This window comes from Lissotriton vulgaris, chromosome 2_1, assembly GCF_964263255.1.
Source record: "Lissotriton vulgaris chromosome 2_1, aLisVul1.2, whole genome shotgun sequence".
NCBI lineage: Eukaryota > Metazoa > Chordata > Amphibia > Caudata > Salamandridae > Lissotriton > Lissotriton vulgaris.
In genome coordinates this window covers 632064774-632083841 of record NC_141687.1, presented here as the reverse complement: position 1 = coordinate 632083841, position 19068 = coordinate 632064774, and the positions used below count along the sequence as shown (strand labels likewise).

Sequence of the window (19068 nt, the reverse complement as noted above, 5' to 3'; positions counted from 1 at the left end):
AATGGGCTGGAGCATGCATTATGCCACCCACAAGAGACCATGCAAACTGGAACTACAGGTCTGCCATCGCAGCCTGTGTAAGGTGGTGCATGCGCCACTTATTAAAGATATAGGTTTACTATATTTAAGGGTCATTGCTCTTAAAACCTATACGTCACCCCTATAGCAGGCCTTCACAATCCTGAAGGCAGGGTGCTTGGTTCTAAGTGAGAGGGTGCACCTGTATGAGCAGAGATCCCCTGCAGCCTACGGAGTCCATGCTCCAGAGTTGTCATTAAAGCAGCCATATATGAATATAGAGGGGCATTACGGGACTGCACGATGACCATCTCGTAACGGCTGCAACAAACCCTATTGTGTTTGGTGTCAAACATGTTGGAATCATCCCCCACACCGGTAACCAGTGTGGGAGGTATGATTCCACCCATCGGGAGAGCCCTCCGTTAAGCTCTCAGTGTTCCTGGTACCAGCCTTCTAGTTCCGGACAGCACAAACTGGCTGCTTCCGATCAGAGACACATTTCTGCCCTCCTACTGCTGACCTGAGCTCGAGCAGGGGAAGACAGAACAGGCATCCTGTCACAGGGAGTTGCGACCACCTGCCAGACAGGATTAAGTGTATTAGGGCTGGGGGGTGCACTTGCGAGCGACTAAAAGTCTGCATGGGGGCAGGACTTTATTCAGCGCAGCGCAGCTGTTGTTTTGGACTCAGCCTTCCTCCATCAATATAGATAGCATATGAAAAGTACCTGTGAGAGGCTCTCCTTCAGCAGGCAACTGTTGGGTTGGAGATTATATATATATAGATATATATAGATATATATATAGATATTACGTACAAAACCTTCAATATCCTTGAAGCATTCACGGACACCAAGACAACAAGTGGAATTTGTTGCTGAAAGGTTTATTTTCAACTACAAAGCACTAATATATATATATATATATATATATATATATATATATATATATATATATATATATATATATATACACACACACACACATACATATTACCTACTGGCGGTCGCCAGTAGGTATATATAGTTAGGATTTTTTCTCTATGGAACTTTTGAAAATTCTATGTCTAATAACTTTGGCGTTTGTGGACGGAATCGGCAGAAATTTTCAAGAAAATGGCACATTTTGTTTCTGAGCAGCCCCTGAAAATTTGGGGGGGTTCCGTCAAGGGGGGGGGAGGCCGAGATAAAAGGGGGGTCCCAAAACGCGTTTTTCCCATTCATTTTTCCATAGGGCCTTTGGCCTCACTTTTAGCTCGAACGGCTGAATGGATTTACACGAAACTTGGCAAAATTGTAGGGACTGTTAGCCCGATGTGCCTTTGCTGGGTCTCAATATATGTGCTCCAGTGGATTTTGAGAAATCAACGTTTAAAAAAACAGATATATCTGTGACAGCGTCCTAGATAGCGCACCAGATTGCGTACTTTTCGCGTTACGGAGCTTTGCGTAGCGAAGCTGATTGGCTCTTCGGTGTCTGTCAACATTCTAAACAGTCCGGTGCGGCCGCCATCTTGTCTCTCGGTAGGATCGAGAGACAAGAGGAGGTGAAAAACGAAGGGGGAATTTAATGAAAGGGGGCAAGGTAGACTTCTCTTGACCCCCTAGGAATGATGTTGGGGTTATTAAAGGGTCCCGTGGGGCAAATAATTAAAATTAGATTTTTCGCGGTAGAAGCGCTTCTCGGTTCGCGAACCGGGCCGCAAACTGGTAGCGAAACGGGAATTCGCCATTTTGTGTTTCGATTTAATTAAATTACTAGGTATAAGGGGGTACGGGAGACGTATCCTGACCCCTTATGTTTTCTGAGGGTGGCTAAGGAGGCTCATATATGTTGATACATGTCTTCCAGCGGCTGTGCGTGAGCTTTTTTTTTTTTTGCTGCGTGACGTCTGTTAAAGTTCGATTTGATGGAAATCAGGAACTGTTGACCGCTATTTTGTCACTGCAAGTTAATATTTTGTTAAAAATAATTGTTTATTGATAAACATTGTTTGCGCCATCTTGCCTTTTTTGCAATGCCACACTTTTGTTGAGCACGGCAGCCATTTTAGATGCCTTGACCAGACCTACTCTCTGCACGCCGCCGATCCTCAGCATGGCTCCCCACCCTCGCAAGCATCTCCCTCACGCACTGGTCACCCCCGCTCACTCTCTCATGCATGGGCCAGAAACCTCCTCCCATCTGCGCTGTTCGTGAGCGTTTTTTTTTTTTGCTGCGTGCACCCCGCTCTCTCTCTCATGCATGGGCTTGAAACCTCCTCCCATCTGCGCTGTTCGTGAGCGTTTTTTTTTTCTGCGTGCACCCCCGCTCTCTCTCTCATGCATGGGCCAGAAACCTCCTCCCATCTGCGCTGTTCGTGAGCGTTTTTTTTTTCTGCGTGCACCCCCGCTCTCTCTCTCATGCATGGGCCAGAAACCTCCTCCCATCTGCGCTATTCGTGAGCGTTTTGTTTTTTTTTGCTGCGCGACGTCTGTTAACGTTCGATTTGATGGAGATCAGGAACTGTTGACCGCTATTTTGTCACTGCGATTAAATATTTTGATAAAAATAATTGTTATAAATTAATCCTTATTGATAAACATTGTCTGCGCCATCTTGCCTTTTTTGGAATGCCACACTTTTGTTGAGCACGGCAGCCATTTTAGATGCCTTGACCAGACCCACTCTCTGCACGCCGCTGATCATCAGCATGGCTTCCCTCCCTCGCAAGCATCTCCCCCACGCACTGGTCACCCCCGCTCTCTCTCATGCATGGCCCAGAAACCTCCTCCCATCTGCGCTGTTCTTCTCTTAGAATCACACCCTGTGCCCGCCCGACACCTCCCTTTCACCCTATTCACTACCGCACCCTGTGACACTCCTCTTCCTCTGTGTCCGATTGTCCAGGCCGGTCCCAGGCTATCACCTAGTCCTGCAGGTGTAGTTTATGGCCCCAGCTGTAGAGAATCACCCCTCTTCAAAGGAGTTACAGTAGATCAAGGCCCCCACCCGATGAGATCCGTCACACCACACGCGTTCCTACTATCTGATAACCATCCTGTATTGTGCTTGGGGAGGGGATTCTCACTGTGAGGGTGTGTGGGTCCGAGCCTGAAGCGGAAGATTCCAGGGATGCCTTTTTGTACATCAAAGTCTTCACAATTATGTGTCACATTAAAAATATATAGCACTCCAACAAAGTTGTAGGATTATAACACTTTAATAACTTATAAATATATACAACGGAACAAAAACAGTAAATACATTTAAACATTTTTTTAAAAAAGCAGCAATAATGGTCAGTAGCTGTGTTTTGTGCGAATAGTCCCAAGGCAGCACAACGTGCTGAGTTCTGGACGGCACCCAGGTGATGTTACCTGGGTGCCGCACTGGTTTTTGGTATCCTACAATGCAGCTCCGAAAAACGGCGTTGGGCGTCCCGGGTGGTCCGGGGGGAGGCCTCGTCAGTAGCGGTCTGTTGTGCGAATAGTCCCAAGGCAGCAGAACGCGCTGAGATGTGGATGGCAACCAGGTGATGTCCAGTAAGTTGCCGCACTGGTTTTGGCATCCTACAATGCTGCTCGGAAAAACGGCGTGGGGCGCCCCGAGGGGGGGGGGGGGGGGGGGCGGCGGGAACGGGCCTCCCCAGGTGGAGGCTCGTCTGCTGTACTGGGGCACCCCTTTACCGTTTCAGTTGCCATTCTGCTTTTGCTACACTGTGCCTCATCCTCCATTCAGCTGGTTCTCGCCCGCTCTTGCGGCTACAGCGTCTCACTCACCATGTAGTTGAGTTGCGCCCACTCTTGCGGTGCAGCGATAGGCGACTGCTACAGGACTCTTAAAATGGCGGACGGCTCTTCGGATTTGGGCCTGGTCCACTAAAATGGCCCTGGGACACCTTGGAACTCGGATGTCCCCTGAGCCTTGAAGATTTTACAAAAGTCTTGAGGGCCCCCGACTCCTGCAGGCTTCCGGTGGGGAGCGGCTGCCATGATTGCTCGCGGAATGACCACGACGGAGCCACGAGATGGTGGTGCTCTCATGCTGATGCCAGCTTCAGTCTGAAACATCCAGAAACAAGGTGGGGCTTTCATCGTTTGGGAAAAAAAAAAATGTTTAATCCAATGAAAAGTGTTATTTTTAGGTCATATGATCAAGCCTTCTATCATTAGGAAACCAAAAGTAAAATGAACCAATGAAAAGTTTTATAAACAAGTCACATGACCTGTTATGCTTACGTTACGCGCTGGTATAAAAAGCATAGAAAATCCGTTGGCACGTGAGGCGGCGTCAGTAGCGGACTGATGTGCGAATAGGCCGAAGGCAGCACAACGCGCCAAGATCCGGATGGCACCGAGGTGGTGTTCAGCAAGTTGCCGCACTGGTGTGGCCATCCTACAATGCTGCGCCGAAAGTCGGCGTGGGGTGCCCCGTTGGCTTATGAGGTGGTGTCAGTAGCGGACCGATGTGTGAATAGGTCGGAACCAGCACAAGGCGTCAAGATCCGGATGGCAAGTCCTGGATGTTGGGTGCCATAGTTGAGAGCCAAGATCCGGATGGCAAGTCCTGGATGTTGGGTGCCATAGTTGAGAGTTCTGAGCAGTGCTTGTAACACTGTCTGAAGCTTATTTGCACCTGCTGCAGCTTCACTATTGCCCTGGTGTGGCCAAAGATCGCCCATGACATAGGCGGCCGGCTCCCATGGTCCGGCGGAACTTTTTTCCTTTTCCTTTCTGCATCTTGTCCCACAATCCGTTTGACCTGAAGACACGACCAGGTCCCTGAATGTGTGCAGGGGGACGCTATTGATTGAATCAAAATGGCGGCTTCACACAAAGCTGACTCAAGCGTTGCTGGTGATGCTATACAGACAAAAAATGGTTTTCAGTTTGTACATTTTTCAGGATTTTTCCATCCAAGTCTGCTTGAGAGTTTGTAGAACAATGGCTTCAGATCTTGCCCTCCCCTCTTTTGACTGTTGGTTCTTGTTGCCTATCTCTTCTGTTGTCATTTAACTGAACCTTTTTTGACTGCCGAAAGGGGTTCTGGTCCGACCGCTGGTTGGTGGAGACATTTTGACTATATCCTGGACCTGCCCGGCCTCGCCCAAAATGGCGCTGGTATAAATGGGACTCGTAACTCCTTGTTGTGTACTGGTTGAACAACCTTGATATCACGAGATACGTATGCAGTTTTGAAGCACATGGCGGGCGGGGACGAGAATTGATTGAATATTTCGACATCCTTATTGATATTAAGTTCTGATGTGTTATAGATTACTGAACTATTGTAAGTTCGAATTAACGTCACCCATGGTACTTGCCCGCAAATGTATATCTAGAAAATTTTATTGTTAGTGGCCCTGTTGTATTTTAATTACAAAATGTACGTCCACCGATTCCGCAACTGTTAGACACCTTAGTTCTTGCAACCTAATGGCCCGCTCGTTACGTTCCTCTACAGTGTAAATGTTTCCTCATCATAAACGTTTCCAGTTTGCTCCGTGGCTGGCCCACGTGGTTATAGGCCCGTATTTGTATACTGACATTTTCACAATAAAGGATTTTAAAACAAAACATGGTAGTAGTATTTACATTGGTAAAGTTTTTAATTTTAGTCACTGTTTTCGGATCAGTAAAAGGCAACTGAAATAAAGCAGTCCAATTACATGACGGATAAAAGGTATAATACGCAGGAACGCAGTAAAGATAAATGGTCAAGGGCTGTTGTGTTTTCTACTCCTGCAACATAAAGTGATCGATAAAAATCTGATATTCAGGCGTATCGGCGACTAAGACAGCAGGCCGAGCATCTTTTGCTCAACGGCTCCGTCATGGGACGAAGAAACGCCCTTTTGCTAGAAAAAGGAATATATTTTACTTGCAGGACAGTTGTAAATTTTCCGGGAAAGTACATTAGCCTGGAACATTATAACATATATGTTTAAGAAAAAATAATGTTCGAAAGCAAAAAAAAGCGTAATTTTTAGGTCATATGACCAAGCCTTTCATCATTAGAATAACAAAAGCAAAATGAACCAATGAAAAGTTTTATAAACAAGTCACATGACCTGTTATGCTTACGTTACGCGCCGCGCCCCGGATCGCTTCCGGGAAGCTGCGCTTCGCGCACCGGAGCACTTCCGGGTGCGCTAACGCGACGTGTCATAACGCATTACGCGGCAACGTAGGTCCAGAATATAGTCAAAATGTCTCCACCAACCAGCGGTCGGAACACAACCCCTTTCAGTAGTCTAAAAAGTTCTGTTAAATGACAACAGAAGGGAAAGGCAACAAGAACCATCAGTCAAAGAGGGGAGGGCAAGTTCTTCCCTACCGGGTCACGTTGGGGCGCTACCGGAACTGATCGAACTGGTAGTCTACAGTGTTTCTGGATGTTTCAGACTGAAGCTGGCGTCAGCATGAGAGCACCACCATATCGTAGCTCAGTCGTGGCCATTCCACGAGTAATCATGGCAGCCGCTCCCCACCAGAAGCCTGCGGGAGTCGGGGGCCCCCAAGACTTTTGTAGAATCTTCAAGGCTCAGGGGACGCTTTCGAGAATGGGGCCCAAGTCCTAGCAGACAAGCGTCCGAGTTCCAAGGTGTCCCAGGGCCATTTTAGTGGATCACGCCCAAATCTGAAGAGCCGGCCCCCATTTTGAGAGTCTTGTGGCAGCCGCCTATCACTGCAATGCAAGAGCGGGAGCAACTCAACTACATGGTGAGCGAGACGCTGTAGTCGCAAGAGCGGGCGGTAAACAGCTGAATGGCGGGAGAAGCACAGAGTAGCGAAAGCGGGCGGAATGGTAACTGAAACGGTAAAGGGGCGCCCCACTACAGCGTGTCTTCAGGTCAAACGGATTGTGGGACAAGGTCCAGAATGGAAGAGTCATCAAAAGGCTAAAAGTTCCGCCGGACCCCGGGAGCCAGCCGCCTATGTCGGGGGCGATCTTAGGCCACACCAGGGCAACACGACTTGGGGAGGGGGCAGGAGCCAAGCGCCCCCTCCCAGTCCGCGCCACCACATCGTATGTTGAAAATCTGAAGCCATCGTTCTACAAACTCACAACCAGCCTTGGATGGAAAAATCTTGATGAATGTACAAACTGAAAACCAGTTTTTGTCTGCATAGCATCAGCAGCAAAGCTTGCTATCAGAGTTTATGAGTTTCATGCTCGATCGATTGAGCTAGCCGGATCGGGCAACTAAAAGTATAAAATAGTTATGTAAATAGTTATTTAATAAAATGTTTTACCCTGTTACTTTGCTGGTGTGTTGTATATATTTATAATATTTGCATAGGGTTTGTCGTTATTTTGGGTGGGGTGGGTGGCGGAGCCGAGCTGTATTGCAGCCATCATCGTGTGGAGCTCAGTTCATCTCACTAGTTTCGTATTTCTCATGAGGGGTTGTTCTTAATGTTTCTATTTTAGCTAGGTCAAAAAGAGATCTCATTAGTGGCCTACTGATTTTGCTCGATTCCTTTTGTTTTTTAAAACGATTTTTCACTATCTGCAAAGACTAAACAGAGTATTGCGACTCTGTGCTTGTTTGTAAATAGAGAATGAACCAAAGAGAACCAATTCTAAAACAGTAAATGCTTGGATAACAATGAATCAAATGGAGAGAGAAGCAGACACGACGGATTAGAACGGGGGCATAGGCCTGCGTTAACTACCCTTCACTATCTGCAAAGAGAGAGTACTGCTAAGAGAAAAGAGGGGGGGGGGGCAGCGTTCAAAGTACATCAGCGTGCATAAATACGAAAATGTTTTTACCTATCACGTACTTCACATTTGACAGCTTTTGATATTTGCTATTAAAAAACCATTGAAATTCACTGAAAAAACCATAGGTTTTAGGCCATATATAGTTAGGGATTAGCATTTTCAAAACCTTAATTTACTTGCACAAAACCATAGAAATTCGCATATATAGTTAGATGCAATAACTATATATCGCGCACCCGCAATCCACTGCTGATGATGTCACATATTACATCATTAATGACATGGTCAGTGACATCACTGATGACATCATCCAGTGACTTTATGTTTCTGTAAAGTTAAAATATGTCTTACATATTGAAGAATGAGTGGATGTAGAAGTGTCTGGATGAAGGATTTAGTAGGTGCATGACTGACTGTATGAGTAAATGATTAAATGTGTCTCACTGAGTGCATGGGTTAGTGACTAAACTGTCTTAATTTGTGCATCATTATATCTGTTGTTCTATGAAGTGCTGCATGTGTTAATCAGTAGCTATATGAGTAACTATATGAGTAACTATATGGTTATTGAATGGTTGCCTAAGTATTTCTATGGGAGAGTAAGTGTGTGTGTGGGGGTGTCTGGGAGGTGTGTGACTCTGTGTATACAGGTGTGAACAGTTGATTCACTCGATCTATGGGTTCAAAACTGCATGTTGAAACAGCTGTATGGGTGGTTGACTGTGTACGAGTGTATTAGTGAGTGAATGGATATCTCAGTGCTACATGTCAAAGTAAGTAAATACGTAAAACACAGTACATGTGAGAGTTCACAATTATAAATTACTGTGTATAAGAGCCAGTGAATGTGTGAGTGGCTGAATGGATCATTGAAAACTTGTATCAGGAATTGTATAAGAGAGTAAATATGTGTTAGTATATGTTTGAATAAATAAGGTGTGTATAACTGTATAGTTGAGGAAATGGAGGAGTGACTGATTCTTTTCATGACTGACTAGATGTATGAGTAACTCCATGGATGAGTGACAATCTGCGAGTGTCGGTTTACACTGAGTGTATCTAAGGTTATATTAGAGTCTGAAGAGGTTCATCGTATTATCACATGAATGATATCATCAGTGATGTCATCAGTGATGTCACTGACCATGTCATTAATGATGTAATATGTGACATCATCAGCAGTGGATTGCGGGTGCGCGATATATAGTTATTGCATCTAACTATATATGCGAATTCTAACTGTGGCCTAAAACCTATGGTTTTTTCAGTGAATATATATATATATATATATATATATATATATATATATATATATATATATATATATATATATATACACATATATATATACACACACACATATACACACACATATATATACACATATACATACACATATATATATATATATATATATATATATACACACATATATATATATATATATATATATACACATATACATATACATATACACACATATACATATACACACATATACATATACACACACATATATATACATATACACACATACATATATACATATACATTTTTTTTTCACTGAAAAAACCATAGGTTTCACACCAGTTATAGTTAGCTGAACATTTTACTCATACAAAACCATTGATATTCCCACGTTATAGTTAGACTCATAACTCGTGCGCCCGCAATCCACTGCTGATGTCACATATTACATCATTCATGACATGGTCAGTGACATCACTGATGACATCATCCATGTGATAATACGATGCACCTCCTCACACTCTAATCTAACCCAGTGTTAAATACAAACTACCATTCCTGAAATTATTGACACACCAATACCAGTAACTACATACGCACTCACTGATTTCTAGGTCTACACACACATCCACTCATTCACCCATACAATCACTCATACATACGGTAACTCATCAATACATATACTAACACATACTTACTCTCTTTTACAATCACTGATACAAGTGCACATTGAACCATACAGTCACTTACGCAATTACAGGCTCTCATGTATAGTCATTTATATATGGCAACTCTCACATGCACTGTGTTTTACATATGTACCTACTTGGACATGGAGCACTGAGATAGCCATTCACTCACCAACACATCCATGCCGACAGTCAACCCCCCATACAGCTCTTTCCACATGCACTCTTGAACCCACATACCAAGTGAATCAACTGCTCACATATATATGCACAGTCACACACCTCCCAGCCACCCACACACACACACACACACACACACACACACACTCACCCTCACATACAAATACTTGAACAACCAATCAATAACCCATATATCCACTCATATAGCTACTGATCAACACGTGCAGCAGCTTACACAACAGACATACTGATGCACATATTCAGACAGTTTAGTCACTAACCAATGCATTCAGTAAGACACATTTAATCACTCACTCATACAGTCAGTCATGCACCTACTAAATCCTTCATCCAGACACTCATACATCCACTCATTCTTCAATAAGTAAATTATTAACTTTCACTTAATTGTATTTTAACTTTTCAGAAACACACAGACACTGGATGATGTCATCAGTGATGTCATTTGAGATGTCATCAGTGATGTCACTGACCAGGTCATGAATGATGTAATATGTGACATCATCAGCAGTGGATTGCGGGCGCGCGAGTTATAGTGAGTCCAACTAACTATAACGTGGGAATTTCAATGGTTTTGTACGAGTAAAATGTTCAGCTAACTATAACTGGTGTGAAACCTATGGTTTTTTCAGTGAATTTCAAAGGTTTTTTAAATGCTATGCTAATTCCTAACTATAACGTTTGTGAATCTTATGGTTTTTTAGTGAAATTCAAAGGTTTTTTAAAAACGAATTCCTAACTATAACGTTTGTGAATCTTATGGTTTTTTCAGTGAATTTCATAGTTTTTTTAAAAGCTAATTCCTTTGTTTATCGACTTTGTAACCTACGACTTTTTTTTATTAGCTGTTTTTACAACAATTAATTATATTTAAAAAAAATAAAATTATTTGTTCAATGTATATATTTTTTTTAAACATTTTTTCCTGGTGCCCTCAGGGTGCGCGCACCGGTAAGCTCTCCCGAGAGCGCACCGAGAGCACTATTTCTGCGTTCGTAAAAAAAAAAATATGTATGAAATGTAAATAATAATGCAAGACATTTAGTACCATACTTATTAAAGCAGTATTTTTGATTTACAAAATGAAAATGATTTTACATTTCCGTAAAGGTATCAAAACGTCACTCAAGCGCGCCGCGTAAGCGCCCCCGGAAGCGCCTACGTTCGCGCCGCGTAAGCGCCCCCGGAAGCGCTCCGATGCGCGTAGCGTAAGCGCGTCAAGTCATGTGACTCTTCATTGGTTGCTAACAGTTTTTTTTTTTTTTTTTTTACACAGAATGAAATCCCCACCCATTTCCTTCACTTCTTCTTTCACTTTTGTGACTGCAAGACTTTTTTTTTTGCTCTTGGATCATTGTTGGATTACCATGGCTGCCAGAACATCCAGCAGCGAAGATGACACAGAGAGATTTATTGATGAAGAGGTTCCTCAGCCCCGGGTAAAAGAACACTTCATATGGAAGTTTTTTTTCCATTCCAGATGATAAAAAAAAAAAAAAAAAAAAATAAGTAAATGCTCCAAAGGTGGAGTGCCAAACTTGTCACACTGTCCTCTCACGGGGTGACCCCACCAAAAAATATTCATTTGGTAACTCCACCATGATTCGCCACGTCGAGAGGAGGCACCCCCAGAACTATGCCCGGGAGAGTGTAAGAGCTCTCGCACAAGAGGCTCCCAGGGATGGTGCCTTTACTTCAACCGGAGGACCAACTACATCGGTGAGGGGGCGACCAGAAGAGCTGAACCCTAATATTCAGCCTGCTTTTAATGAAGCCGTAATTAAATGCAGAAAATGTGATCAGCTACTTTGTTATGGGGAACAAAGTGTTATGCTCATGGTTCGAGCATTAGACAACCACCGCTGCCCACCCCAGTCCTAATTTTGATTACTTTTTTTTTGCTCCTGTTGAGCAGTTTCCCATTCCCTGTTTTTGTTCCAAAAAAAAGAAAAAAAGAAAAAAAAAAAGTTCTTTTCAGAACTACCTCCAATTCTCGTCAAAGAGCTCTATTCTTAAAAAAATTAAAAAGAGTAACTGAAGTGGAGTGAAGTGAGAGAAGAGAGGAAAATGAGTGAGAAAGCAAAGAAAGGGACGAGAGGGGAAGGGAAGTGACAAGGGGAGTAAGGCAGTGAAGAAACAGAGAAAGTGAAAGAAAAAGTAAGAGTAGAAGACTGAAGGCCTCATTTATGAGGCCATGCGTCACTTTTACGCCGCCGGTGCGTCACTTTTTGTGACGCACCAGTGGTGTAAAAAAATGCGCCTTGTTGAGTCAGATTTACAAAGTGAAGCATCCAGGTAGATGCGTCACTTTGTAAACCCCTGCCCCACATTATACCTGCGCCAGGTGTAATGTATGCAAAGGGGGCATATTGACGCAAGAAGGGGGCATATTGACGCAAGAAAGGGTCGTAGAAGTGACGCAGTGAAATCTATGAGATTTCACTGCGTCACTTTTACAACACTGTTGCGTCAAAATCTTGCACCTGCCTCACAGCAGGCGTAAGACTGACGCAGGCCCTTTCACATGGGGCTGGCCCCATGTGAAAGGATGCATTGCTGAAGTTGCGTCACTTTTGTGACACTCCAGCAATGCATCACTTTTGCGCTTACAGATACGTCAGAAATACTGACGTATCTGTAACTCTTTGCAACATAATGAGTCATACATTAAATATGACGCATGAGTAGAAGACTGAAGGCCTCATTTATGAGGCCATGCGTCACTTTTATGCCGCCGGTGCGTCACTTTTTGTGACGCACCAGTGGTGTAAAAAAATGCACCTTGTTGAGTCATATTTACAAAGTGACGCATCTAGGTACATGCGTCACTTGGTAAACCCCTGCCCCACATTATACCTGCGCCAGGTGTAATGTATGCAAAGGGGGCATATTGACACAAGAAAGGGTCGTAGAAGTGATGCAGTGAAATCTATGAGATTTCACTGCATCACTTTTACGACGCTGTTACGTCTTAATCTTGCGCCTGCCTCACAGCAGGCGTAAGACTGACGCAGGCCCTTTCACATGGGGCTAGCCCCATGTGAAAGGATCCATTGCTGGAGTAGCATCATTTTTGTGACGCACTCCAGCAATGCATCACTTTCCTCTAAACACTCTACTTTATTTTTTTTACTCTATTTTTTTACACTGTTTTCCCCCATGGTACGCGCACCTGTGAGCGCTCGGAGAGCGCCTATAGATATATATGTGTTTTTGAAGTTAATTTTCGTAAAAACCACTGAAGCAATTTTCACCAAACATAGCAAAGGCACATCTGCGTACCAGTCCCTACAATTTTGCCAAGTTTGGCGTAATTCCGTTCAGCGGTTCGGGCTGTAGACTTGTCAGACCGTCCTATGTAAATTAACATGGAGAAAACACGTTTTGGGACCCCCCTTTTTTCTCAGCCCCCACTTCACGAATCCCCCCGAAACTTTCAGGGAAGGAGCGCAGCGGAGCTGGCCAAAATTTTGGAAAATTACACACAAATTCCTCAACCAGCGCCAGAGTTATTCCCAATAAAATGTTGCGGATTTCCTATGGTAGCCAATCCGAACTATAACTACCTAATGGCGACCGCCAGTAGGATATATAAAATTCTATCCTTAACATGTATATAGGTCACTGCTTCGTTTACACGTTATTTGATTATATGCTTATGGGTCTCCATTTTATGGTATATATCACAATAATTGATAAGTTATAAGTGCTTCACTTTTGAAATATTGCGTAAAATATCAAATAAACAAAGAAATGTAAGAAACACAAATAAATTAGCTTTATGCACAGCAACGCTTGATAGTCGGAGTGTCTAATTATTTATCCATACATGCACAAATGGGTCTTTATATAATACAACTTTATACCTCTTTATTATTTTCCATATACATGTATACCTTTTTACGTAGGTATGTATCTATATATTTATTACTTTACTCCTACAGTAGAAAAAAAAACTTAACTTTCTTCAATTCACTACTCTGTGTGTCTCATCCTATCCTTGTTTCAATAGATCTTCTACTCATTGTACTACTATGCCCTCCCTAATAAACCTTTCCAGACCCTTCACTCCTCTATCCCTCATTTGAGTCATCCAAAACTCATTTTACTACTATGATCTCCTAAATAACACTTTCTAGACTCTCCTTCTATCCCTCCTTTATCCTATTCAATCCTACTAACTAACTTGCATGTCCAATTAACTACTTAGATTTCCCTATACTAATCCACCACTAATCAACTTTGAGTTCCGAAGTAGAGTGCTACTCACGGAAAAGAGCTTCAATGCCTCGTCAGGGATAGTAAGCGCTATATAAATGCAATTTATGTATCTCAGCACCACTGATGACAGACGACTATATATTTAATCACTATGTGGGTCAATGCAGCACCAACAAACATGGGCATTTGCACATCAAAAGAACCTAGAAACTTCATGAGAACCTATGCTGTTATATGCATCTGCACACATACTATTCCCAATGCAGGTGTTATCCTAAAACCATGCAACAAAAATAAAAGGTTATGTGGTGAACAAACCAAGAAAGGGGTAGGGCAGAGCAGTTGGCAACAACACACACTGCCTCACGTGGACCTCATACAACCTTCAGGGCATAGGTGTGCTCTAAATGCCTGCAGGGAACCCCAACTGCATGCACCAGACAAACACTCAATTGTGCCTAACACAGAAGCTTCGTGGCATGCAAAAGAGTGATGTGCTGCTGCCCGATATAGACAAACTGTAGTATACAAGAGGTCAGTACACTCATTCCTACCAAACAGAGCCTTTGCAGCATGTAGGATATAGATATGCATTAGCCTGCCTGACATTTCACTTGTAGTACACTCTAAGCTCTTTTTTGTTTACTAAGTTGTTGTATATAGGTCCAGTGACATTCTGAAACAATGCAGCATTCACAAGACAGCTATGCTCTGCACTTCATGTACTTGTGCGAACTTTCACTGACCTGGGTACAAGAGCTGTGCATCAATCCAGGGTAGGTTTTAAACTGCACTTTCGAGGGATTTACAACACACTTGAGCTTTTCAGAAGTTAGGGCTCCAAAGCGAACTGGAATCATGGGGTCCATCTCTCCGTGACACTGCAGGATGGGAATGTCCTTGTTCACACCATTGCCAGCAGCCTAAAGAAAAGATGACCACAGAAATGTCAGCAACCAAACTGTACAAGTGTAGAATGTTCTGTGCACGCTGAAGCTTACTCCAAGGCCCCACAGTAGATTATCTCCGGGGCAAACAGCAGCAGGTCTACAGATCTAGATGGATGAACCTTGAGACACAATCTACAATTTTTTTTTTAATCCATCTACAAAAAGCGTTTGCCATCTACTGCAAGTACCAATGTGATCAATATTAGGTCCACAACATTACGCGGACAGCTAAACTGTGCAAACGACTTACATTATGGGCTTGGTGATGAGGAAAAGTAGTTCTTTACTGCACACAAAAGCAGTGTAAATCTGTCAGCAGCAGAAGCCGCTTCAAACATTGAAGGATCGCAGCCCTGACAGCTACACTGACCAGTGGACTTCCACTGAAGGTGGCTGCCCCTGTAACTCTCTGCAGAGCTCTTCCCACACAGCATACCCAGAGGAGTAGGACACAACACTTTCTTCCTACTTCTTCATTTCATATCCCATTCCACACACCCTTCTTCTCTTACTTGCACCCATTTTTAATGGGTCTGCTGACCTTTCTATGCTCCAGTACCACACAAAATTTGCTTACCCGTCTAAAGGTAAGAAGGATCACTTACCTGAGGAAATGTTTGGTGAAGAGGCAGCCAGCAGCTGAGCCCTACAACTGCGCAAAGCTTCTGTGGGCAGGTGAGAGCTGTGTACATTGAAAGAGCCCCTCCCTAGAATACAAGAAAAGGATAAAAATCTAAGGAAAAGACAAAGTATTCTGCACATAAAATAATGTATTCAAGGCAACGCATGCCGAACCAACCCAGTTTAAGTATTAGTTCTTCTCACCATATCCCAATTTGAGTGAAGGCAAGATGTTTTCCGCATGCTTTCAGTTGAGTCCCAGATGTATGATTCAATTTTAAGTGATGTTCACATGATAACTTAAAAAGCTTTACATTAGGGGTTTGGGGGACATTCCCTGGAATAACTCCAAGATGTGAGGGAGTTGGGGGTGGGGTTTGGCAGGGGAGAGACGGACATTTACACCATATTGCTCTTACCTGTGAAAATCCTCCTAGTATAATGCGATTGGCTGGGATTCCATTCTTCACCTCATGCTCAATAATCGCTTTGACTGCAATAAACCAAAAGAAAAATAGATTCATGCATTATCTCTGGTACATAGTTACACAATGGGAGTCTTCAGGCATAAGTGAAAATACATCATTATATAATTCAAGGAAGGTGTATGCGATAGGTATCTGTGAAGGACTCATTCCAAAATGGACAAGTGTTGCTTGGAGTCTAATAGCTTAAATGCTGAAAAGTGAAGTGAGTTATTTCTTCCTCCCCAAGTGCCTGAAGTTACTTCATTTGTAGACATCTGATGTGTGGCCATAAACTAATAAACCTAAGCAGCTCTACTACTGCAACCAAGAAGGAACTATCTAGGAGTAACTGTGGCTCCAGAACCTGATAAGAAACAGTTATCTTATTGATGTAAAAAAAATAACCAGCTCTCCCCAGGCTTCCAAAGCAACTGGATCAAAAATCTGTCAGGAGCAGACTGTTTCTTATGTTTTCTAGCCCAGCAAGACTACCTGAAATATTTCTGACGCCTGCTTCTGTCAGCCACAGCCGTCGTCCTTCCAAAAAATGATTATGCTACAAAAGTGCTCTTCTCCTATACGATGTGAACTTCTGAAATCCAGTGCCTGGCATAAGCCACCCAACGTGCAGGAAAACCACATTCAAAGTATGTTCCAACAGTTCTCCATCATTCAAACACAATTTTCAAGTCAACTTTCCTAGAAGGAATGCATCAGATCCAATTTAATAATTAGGTGCAACTTTAAAGTCATGAGATTAAAGTCAGCTTCAGCGGCCATTCATCAGCTTCTTCCACATTCTGTAGTCAGAAATGAACAACTGCTCCTCTTATGGGGGATGTTACAGAACAACATTGGTATCCCACGAACAAACAGGAAAACCCATCTGTAACTTTCCGACACAATGCTATACAAATAATGTAAATCTATTGCATCTCGAAAGAAACTTGCTTCTGGAAAAAAAGGAAGCAAGAACCAATTTTTTTTCTATAACATCTTCAAATCCCTCGGTGAACAGAACAAGAGGTTCACTGATCATTCCATACAAAAAGGTCTAAAATGAACAAATAAGTAAAGTTGATCAAAAGCCAGGCTGCAAACTCAAAAAGGCAGAAAACTGTCGTAATCAGTTTACTGAAGAAACAGCAAGTAGGCCTATCTGATATACCAAACTTTCGACAATTACAAACTCGCCATATCCAGCCAAGCTATGTAAACCCAGTGTTACAATGGAACAGATGTTTTTCCCCAAACAACCAAATTGCTATATCCTGTACACACAAGTTTCAGGACTGTACAAGGCACAGAGTGAGGGTCTGTCTTTACCTCCATCTTCGATGGAAGATGAAGGCAACAGCATTTGAGGCCTAATATTACTAGGTACAACTTTCTTACAGCAGAATGTATAGAACCTGAACATGCAACCATCACTCCCCAAATATGCAACTAACTGGTCACTAGGGTGCTCAATAGCACATGCTTCCACAAGCTACCTAAACATCTACTGAGGAAAGTGCATGTGCAGGGAATGAGATGTCCCAACCCCAAACACACAACTCACAAGGGTTGACATATTCACCAGACAGAAGCACAGAACTTCGATTCTCAACTCTACAAATCAACTCAGATTTCAGTCTGTGATGAAACCTCAGAAAAATGCATAAAGCTATCCCTGGATTACTGAGTCTGCTGCAATGCCATACCATGGTAGATCAGGTTGTGAACTAAAAACAAGAATTTACTATGCAATGGTCTCGTCTTTGTTAAAGTTAGAGCTATTGGCATTGCTAATGACACTATTTTTGTTTTTAAAACATATAAATAAATGGCATTGTCATTTACAATGCCAATAGCTTAATCTCTCGCAAATGCGAGACTTATTGCATTTGCACCCACACACAGACAGAGCCACAGCCACACACACAGCCACACACAGAGAGCCACACACAGAGAGCCACGCACACAGAGTCACCCACACGCACACAGAGTCACACACACGCACACACAGAGCCACACACAGAGAGCCACACAGAGCCACACACACGCACACAGAGTCACCCACACGCACACAGAGTCACACACACGCACACAGAGCCACACACACACACACACAGAGAGCCACACACACAGAGAGCCACACACACAGAGAGCCACACACACACACCAAACAGGAAAACCCATCTGTCACTTCCCGACACAATGCTATACAAATAATGTATATCTATTGCATTTCGAAAGAAACTTGCTTCTGGGGAAAAAAAGCAGAGCCACACACACAGAGCCGCACACACACACACAGAGCCGCACACACACACACAGAGCCGCACACACACACACAGAGCCACACACACACACACACACACACACACACACACACAGACACAGAGCCGCACACACACACAGCCGCACACACACACAGAGCCGCACACACACACAGAGCCGCACACACACACAGAGCCACACACACACACACAGAGCCACACACACACACACAGAGCCACACACACACACACACAGAGCCACACACACAGAGCCACACACACAGAGCCACACACACAGAGCCACACACACACACACAGAGCCACACACACACACACACAGAGCCACACACACACGCAGAGCCACACACACACGCAGAGCCACACACACACACACACAGCCACACACACATAGAGCCACACACACACAGAGCCACACACACACACAGAGCCACACACACACACAGAGCCACACACACACACAGAGCCACACACACACACAGAGCCACACACACACACAGAGCCACACACACACACACACACACAATCACACACACAATATTAAATATATACGCAACACAACATTACAGAAACACAGAATTACATTTCATGAAAGTAGTACAAATGGCTTCTGGCACTCTGGTTTATCATACTTCCCCACTTCCTACCTATTTATGGGA

The 19068-nt window shown here is 43.5% G+C and overlaps 1 protein-coding gene across 1 annotated transcript in view; it reads right to left on the bottom strand.

The window, feature by feature from the left end:
* The window catches only part of LYPLA2 (lysophospholipase 2), a 107910-nt gene that overhangs the window by 34579 nt on the left and 54263 nt on the right, over nt 1–19068 (bottom strand). Inside the window, exons 7-9 of the mRNA XM_086955796.1 lie at nt 16083–16156; nt 15648–15749; nt 14839–15015 (exon numbers count right to left, since the gene is read on the bottom strand). Of these exons, the coding sequence (XP_086811922.1) occupies nt 14839–15015; nt 15648–15749; nt 16083–16156 (353 nt within the window). The remainder of the gene's footprint in view (nt 1–14838; nt 15016–15647; nt 15750–16082; nt 16157–19068) is intronic.